This window comes from Macrobrachium rosenbergii, chromosome 7 (assembly GCF_040412425.1).
Source record: "Macrobrachium rosenbergii isolate ZJJX-2024 chromosome 7, ASM4041242v1, whole genome shotgun sequence".
Classification (NCBI taxonomy): Eukaryota; Metazoa; Arthropoda; class Malacostraca; order Decapoda; family Palaemonidae; genus Macrobrachium; species Macrobrachium rosenbergii.
In genome coordinates this window covers 65,008,640-65,016,139 of record NC_089747.1, presented here as the reverse complement: position 1 = coordinate 65,016,139, position 7,500 = coordinate 65,008,640, and the positions used below count along the sequence as shown (strand labels likewise).

The 7,500-nt window shown below is 41.9% G+C and overlaps 2 protein-coding genes across 2 annotated transcripts; both read right to left on the bottom strand.

Annotated features, from left to right (window-relative positions):
* Positions 1-3,474: 3,474 nt before the first annotated feature.
* On the bottom strand, positions 3,475-4,113 carry LOC136840460 (uncharacterized protein PF3D7_1120000-like). Its single transcript, XM_067107135.1, has one exon. It carries the CDS (start codon positions 4,111-4,113, stop codon positions 3,475-3,477), a length of 639 nt encoding a protein of 212 aa, XP_066963236.1.
* Positions 4,114-4,189: 76 nt separating this feature from the next.
* LOC136840459 (tropomyosin-like) lies at positions 4,190-4,606 on the bottom strand. The gene has a single exon (XM_067107133.1). The coding sequence runs from the start codon at positions 4,604-4,606 to the stop codon at positions 4,190-4,192; it is 417 nt and encodes a 138-aa protein (XP_066963234.1).
* Positions 4,607-7,500: the final 2,894 nt, after the last annotated feature.

Genomic DNA, 7,500 nt, shown 5'->3' with positions numbered 1-7,500 from the left:
GCAGTAATAATATTTAATAAAACCTATTATTATTATTATTAATTTATATGCGACTGTACAGTTTTCTTATAACTATTAAGTTAAAATTAATGATTATTATTATTATTATTATTATTATTATTATTAATTTGTATGCGACTGTACAGTTTTCTTATAACTATTAACTTAAAATTACTGATTATATCATTATTATTATTATTATTATTATTATTATTATTATTATTATTATTATTATTATTATTATTATGCAAATCCACTATAAGGAAATCCATATGAGTCAGGCTCCCCTACCGTCCCAATCCCCTACCTACTCCGTCCCCACCAAAGGTGATCATGAATGCTAAGCATGCAGGGAAGTTTTGTTGCCAAACTTCCCATTAATTAATACCAAAATTCATTTAAACCAACTTTATAACAAAATACGTCACCGTAACGTTACGAAGCAGTCATTATAACGAATTCAGAAGGTAAAATCGAAGAAGGATGAGGATGGGGAGGGCTTTTCTTCCGTCCTGGTTCTACTCATCGAAATTATCGAAATCGTATATCTACTGATAAAATTTAACGATATGGGTTGCCAGCTTATAGGCATAGTATTGTATTTAGAATGAATTGTATCAAATCTTCTTCATTTTCTAATTTGACCCCAGGAGGCGGGGAACGTCTTTGGAAAGGAGGATTGAAAGGATTAGTATCCCTCTTTTAATACAAACACCTTTGTTAGGAGGTTTCACCCTTGCCAAAGGGCTCATCAGGTGGTTTTAGCCTTTCCCTGTTTTGACAATAGGGAAAGACATGGCACCACGACCTCCCTCCCACCCTCCCATCAAAGACCAAGACCAAACCAACCCCTACGTCAAGTGGCGTTGGAAAAAGCCAATTCTTGCAGGAAGTTACAGCAGCTGCCAACTCTAACAGTGAAGGATTAAGCTGGACTTATGCCAGCACCCAAAAGGTGGGCAGAAATCCAGGTTCGATGACGGAGGCATTAACTTAACATGCTAGAGGTTGCCTATGGCTCGAACTGGTATACCCAACCTTAAGTTGGCTCAACTACTACAGATTTCCTTGAGGAGGTCTAGGCCAACAGACAAAAGGTGGGCAGAAACCCAGGTTCGATAACGGAGGCATTAACTTAACATGCTAGAGGTTGCCTATGTCTCGAACTGGTATACCCAACCTTAAGTTGGCTCAGCTACTACAGATTTCCTTAAGGAGTCCTAGGCCAACACTCAAAAGGTGGGCAGAAATCCAGGTTCGATGACGGAGGCATTAACTTAACATGCTAGAGGTTGCCTATGTCTCGAACTGGTATACCCAACCTTAAGTTGGCTCAACTACTACAGATTTCCTTAAGGAGGTCTAGGCCAACAGGCAAAAGGTGGGCAGAAACCCAGGTTCGATAACGGAGGCATTAACGTAACATGCTAGAGGCTTTCGCCCATGGCTCGAACTGGTATACCCAACCTTAAGTCGGCTCAACTACTACAGATTACCTTAAGGAGGTCTAGGCCAACATCCGAAAGGTGGGCAGAAATCCAGGTTCGATGACGGAGGCATTAACTTAACATGCTAGAGGTTGCCTATGGCTCGAACTGGTATATCCAACCTTAAGTTGGCTCAACTACTACAGATTTCCTTGAAGAGGTGTAGGCCAACAGACAAAAGGTGGGCAGAAATCCAGGTTTGATGACAGAGGCATTAACTTAACATGCTAGAGGTTGCCTATCTCGAACTGGGGTAGATCTAAACCTTGGTTGGCTCAATCACTACAGATTTCCTAAGGAGTGTCTAAGCCAACACCCAAAAAGGAGGGCAGAACCAGGTTCGATGACGGAGGCATTAACTTAACATAGAGGTTGCCTATGGCTCAAACTGGTATACCAACCTTAAGCTGGCCTTCAACCCACTACAGATTTTAAGGAGGTCTAGGCCAACAGACAAAAGGTGGGGCAGAAACCAGTTCGATGACGGGAGGCATTAACTTAACATGCTAGAGGTTGCCTAGTTGGCTCGAACTGGCATACCCAACCTTGTTGGCTCAACTACTACAGATTTCCTTTATGAGGTCTAGGCCAACAGACGTGTTGTACAGAAATCCAGGTTCGATGACGGAGGCATTAACTTAACATGCTAGAGGTTGCCTATGGCTCGAACTGGTATACCCAACCTTAAGTTGGCTCAACTACTACAGATTTCCTTAAGGAGGTCTAGGCCAACAGACAAAAGGTGGGCAGAAATCCAGGTTCGATGATGGAGGCATTAACTTAACATGCTAGAGGTTGCCTATGGCTCGAACTGGTATACCCAACCTTAAGTTGGCTCAACTACTACAGATTTCCTTAAGGAGGTCTAGGCCAACAAACAAAAGGTGGGCAGAAATCCAGGTTTGATAACGTAGGCATTAACTTAATATGCTAGAGGTTGCCTATGGCTCAAACTGGTATACCCAACCTTAAGTCGGCTCAACTACTACAGATTTCCTTAAGGAGGTCTAGGCCAACAGACAAAAGGTGGGCAGAAATCCAGGTTCGATTATGGGGGCATTAACTTAAAATGCTAGAGGTTGCCTATGGCTCAAACTGGTATACCCAACCTTAAGTTGGCTCAACTACTACAGATTTCCTTAAGGAGGCGCCCAGGCTAACAGACAAAAGGTGGGGGCAGAATCCATGCTCTGATAACGGAGTGCATTAACTTAACATGCTAGAGGTTGCCTGCCTGAACTGGCACCAACCTTGCCGGCTCAATCCACACAGATTTCCTTAAGGAGTGTCTAGCTACCAGGCAAAGGGGTGGGCAGAAATCCAGGCTCGATGGAGGCATTAATCTTAACATGCTAGAGGTTGCCCAGCGTCTTCGAACTGGTATACCCAACCTTGCTGGCTCAACTACTACAGATTTCTTAAGGAGGTCTAGGCCAACAGACAAAAGGTGGGCAGAAATCCAGGTTCGATGACGGAGGCATTAACTTAACATGCTAGAGGTTGCCTACATCTCGAACTGGTATGCCCAACCTTAAGTTGGCTCAACTACTACAGATTTCCTTAAGGAATCCTAGGCCAACACTCAAAAGGTGGGCAGAAATTCAGGTTCGATGACGGGGGCATTAACTTAACATGCTAGAGGTTGCCTACGTCTCAAACTGGTATGCCTAACCTTAAGTTGGCTCAACTGCTACAGATTTCCTTAAGGAGGCCTAGGCCAACACTCAAAAGGTGGCCAGAAATCCAGTTAGTAGAGCTTGTTGATGATGCGTTCAATATGACCAGCTGCTAGTCGAACTTGCTGGGCAGTACCAATGATGGTGATCAGATCTGATGCTTCAAACCTCCTGGGCATCTCTATGAGGGCGACACCACTCCTTTCAATGATCTCCTCCAGTGTCCTTCCTTGGACTCCATAGATGGCTCTGTGGAAGTTCCTCGATGTCCAGTTCAACAGTCATTTCTCCTTCCATTTCCTCCAGCCGCTTCATTTGAACCTTTCGTCCCTGAATATTATACAGTTGTCCTCCTGGTCTTGTTGTGGAGGGACACATCGAGGTGTAGGTCTTGAAAGGCTTGAGAAGAATCTTCTGTCCATCTGAGGCTGATCAGGTTCAAGGTCGAAGATGATCAGTTTTCGTTCCGCTTTTCTTGCCTTTTGGGGCTCTTTGCACTCTTTGTCAGCCTTGTGGGCTTCTTTCCTGTCCTTTACAGTTACAATCTCAGGCAGTGGTTTGGGACTTGCAATCATCTTTCTGCTGAGTCTCACGTTTCTATTTCCTGGTCGTCTTTCACTGAGGTTTTCTTCTGTTTCTAAATTAGCTTCAGGCAGACATTCTTTTTCAGTTTTCCTTTCTTCTTTTGATTCTTCCACTTCCTGACTCTCGACTTTTTGTATTTGTTCCTTACTTTCTTCTATTACTTGATTTTCTATGTTCACTTTTTCTTCTTTAATTTCTTCTAATTCTGTTTCTACTGCATTTCCTGTTTCATTTTCAAGAAAGCTTGCCTTATTCTTAAATGCCTCTAACTCACTAACTAGGACCTTGTACCTTTCATCTCTCACAAAGTCATTGATTTTAGCATCCATTAGTTCTTTCTTCAATCTTTGGTTCTCTTCAGACATCTCTTCGATAATTTGATCTTGTCCTTTCATAGCTTTCTGCAATTCCTCTTTCTCTTTCAGAAGTTGGGACTGCTTCTCAGTTTGGGCTCGGTTTTGTTCCTAGCCCTTCCAGTTCTCCTTTCAGCAGGTGAATCGATTGCTCCATGTCGTCGGTCTTGCTTCGATGTTGTTCAGTCTCAGCTTCCTTGCTGTCAATTTCCATCAGCAGCTGGTCCTTCATTTCGTGGAGATCATTGATGGTTTTCTTTGCCTTTTCCTTCTCCTCCTCCCTTTGCCTCTGAAGGCCTTCATAGTCAGAGAAGACGAGGTCAGCCTCTGCTTCCAGTTCTTTGTTTAACTGTTGAAGATTACTGATCGTTTTCGCTGCTCTTTCAGTCACTGTTTTTCTGTCTTCTTGGGCAGCTCGAATCTTCTTAGAGAGACTGGCGATCTCTGCCTTATGTTGGTTGTTTACTTCCTTGAGATCATTAATAGTTTTGGTCGAGTTTTCCATTTCTGCCTCTCTCTCCTTCTGGATGGCACTAATCTTATTGCAGAGGCGTCCAATCTCAGCTTCCAGCTCCTCCTTCCTGGTTTTGTGGGTCACTTGTCTTTTCCATTAACTTTTCTTGATGGTCCTCCTCCTCTTCAGTTTCCTCCTCTTCAATTTCCTCCGTCTGATCAAGAGAACTATCCACAAACGACCAGTCTATTTCGCAGCCATTTTTCTCCTGTTCTGGATCAATTTCCTGCTTCGTATTACATAACAAGCTCAACAATAATACGATTCCTTCAATGGTCAAACACATACCAGAATACAAGCAGACGTGACCAGCCTTTTTCTTCAAGAGAGTTTTAAGCAACTGGAAAAATCCAAGTTTGGGCTCGAATTTTTCCAGTTCCTTTTCCAGATTTTGGGCCATGATTTCGCACTGTTGCAGATCCTGTCTGGACTTCAAAAACCTTCCAACCCGAGGGCAGAAGGACAATATCCGACGAAGGACTGCAAAGGCCGAAGAGTCCGTGGCGTTCTCCTTCAAATTGATCGTAGTCCTTAATGTGGGTGATCCCTTAAGTGCGTCCAAACGTCCCTGGAGTTCTAAGACATACCGCTCGCAAACAATAAACTGGTGCAGAACACCGCTTTCACAACGAGCCAAGTGGTTCAGTGCTGTGGACAATACTGCGGTAAAACCGATAGCGATGAAGAATGGTTTTAGGCACACTGCTTTAAGCGCTGCGAAAAACATTTTGTAATGTCTGCACATAACAGGACCTGTCTCTACCTTTAGTTTCTGTTTCTGACACAGAGCCTCTTGGATTCTGGAGACGGCGTTCCCGGGTTCTGAGGATGCAATGGGTTCCAGGATTCTGAAGACACAATTCCCGGACTCTGAAGACGGGATTCCAGGATTCTGAGGATGCAATCCCGGATTGTAAAGACGTGATTCCCGGATTCTGAAGACAGCATTCCCGGATTCTGAGGACGGGATTCCCGGACATCCGTTTGTCTCCGATTCCAGGCTCCAGACAGACAGACACATTTGCGTGGAGCCACTCCGGGAACGCCTATGATCCCGTTCCTTTCACCTCTGAAGCCTCGAGAATCTCCAAAGGCTCTTTCATATTCCTTTTGCCCAGAAGGCATCGTTGGTCTGATACTTCAGCCAATAAATACAAAAGATAAAAACTAAAAAAAAAAGAAAAATAAGAAAGATCCCTTCCTTGAAGCTGCCAGAATCTCACTGTTGGTTTCATGCCGATGAAACTTTCAGTTGTGTTTGCTTGTAATTTTTACCTATAGAGTATCCCTGCCAGTGTTATTTCTGTTAACACTTGGTGTATGATTTCTTCATAAAAAGAACCGAAAATATTTTCGGTTTTGTGCGTGTTGACGAAGCGTTGTAGTTTCCTTTGACGCTTCTGAGGGAGTGTAGGCCGATGTCTGAATGACCTAAAATAAAAATTGTCGAAGTATGGTGATTTTTTAGTGGATTAAGTACTTGGATATGATGATGGTAATATCCGAAGGTACTTAGGAATTTGTATTTTATTGGCAAGGTATAATTAAGATAAGTCTGGCTTAAGATGAACACTGAAAAAAATGAGGCAATTCCGTCACCAGTCATTTTTTAATGAGGGGGTATGTGTGTCACAGAGGCATTTGGTCTGTTACAGATCTTTTAATGGGGAGGACTGTAAATCTCATTTAAACCGATATAGGTTTTCAATGTTGATTTTATTGAGGTGATAAACAATTATTATATTAATAATTCTCATAATTTATGATCAAAATATATGTAAATTCTGATCTAAAATTGATATTTTACGGGATTTGGATTTATTGTTGTAGATTAACCTTACGTCTGACAGCACCTGGAAGAAAAGGTGGAGCACCAGGTGAAAAATGAGAATAAACCCAGAAAACTGAAGGAAAGGTGAGGTAAAAAGGAAAATTCCATTTGTTTTGTCTGTGTTTTTGTATGTCTGTCACAGGGTATGGTTTTGATTTTGAGTTATAAACCTTTCTGGGATGATATAAAGGCCGTGTGCCACAGTTTGTCTGGTTCTATCAAGCAGTTCGGATTTTTATAGTGGACAAACAAATATACAAGCTTTCACTTATATATATATATATATATATATATATAGATATAAATATATATATATATATATATATATATATATATATATATATATATATATATATATATATATATATATACACATATATATACACGAATGTACACCGCTGTATTGCTTATTTTCTTAATAATTCAGAAATTTCCTATTTGACCTTGGGGGTGGATAGGGTATAGCAACCAGAATAGGGAGTGATAGGGGATTTTTAGGAGTTGTCCTGCTTTCCGATACTTAATAAGACACCTGGTAAAACACCTGGGAAGGATAATGACTGTTCCTTTCTAGCTAAGCCACAACCCTATTTAAACTCTTTTGTACTTTCAAATTTCTACTGAAAGATCTGCTCTCTCATCCACAGGTAGAGGCCGCATCCGTCTCCGCAAGCCAAGCCTGCGGAAAATTCTCCGACATGAAAAGGGCAAGACGACAGAAGCTGTCAGTTATTCTGCCTGTGTCCGCTAAAGGTTCTGTTCGTCTGAGGATCGAGATGCGAGCCAGAAGGCAATCATTTCCTACACACTTGGGGAACTTTGACCTTTGAACCAGACGTCATTACGAGATAGTTAATGTCTACCCCACCTGGAGAATCTTCTATCCAATCATCATAAAGAAGCAAAGTACGATACAACCTGCGATTCGAGAGTTAGTTCTAACCCAGTGTGACTCTTTCTCTAACTCAATATCTCTCTTTCTCACAATTCGTAATTTAATTCAATCCTTTGTCCTTTGACTTTGCAACAGCGTATTTATCAGTACCAGTGTGTG

What these genes read in the sequence shown, in the direction of transcription:
- LOC136840460 (XM_067107135.1), bottom strand. Translation starts at nt 4,113, where the DNA reads ATGTCTGAAGAGAACCAAAGATTGAAGAAAGAACTAATGGATGCTAAA.
- LOC136840459 (XM_067107133.1), bottom strand. Translation starts at nt 4,606, where the DNA reads ATGGAAAACTCGACCAAAACTATTAATGATCTCAAGGAAGTAAACAAC.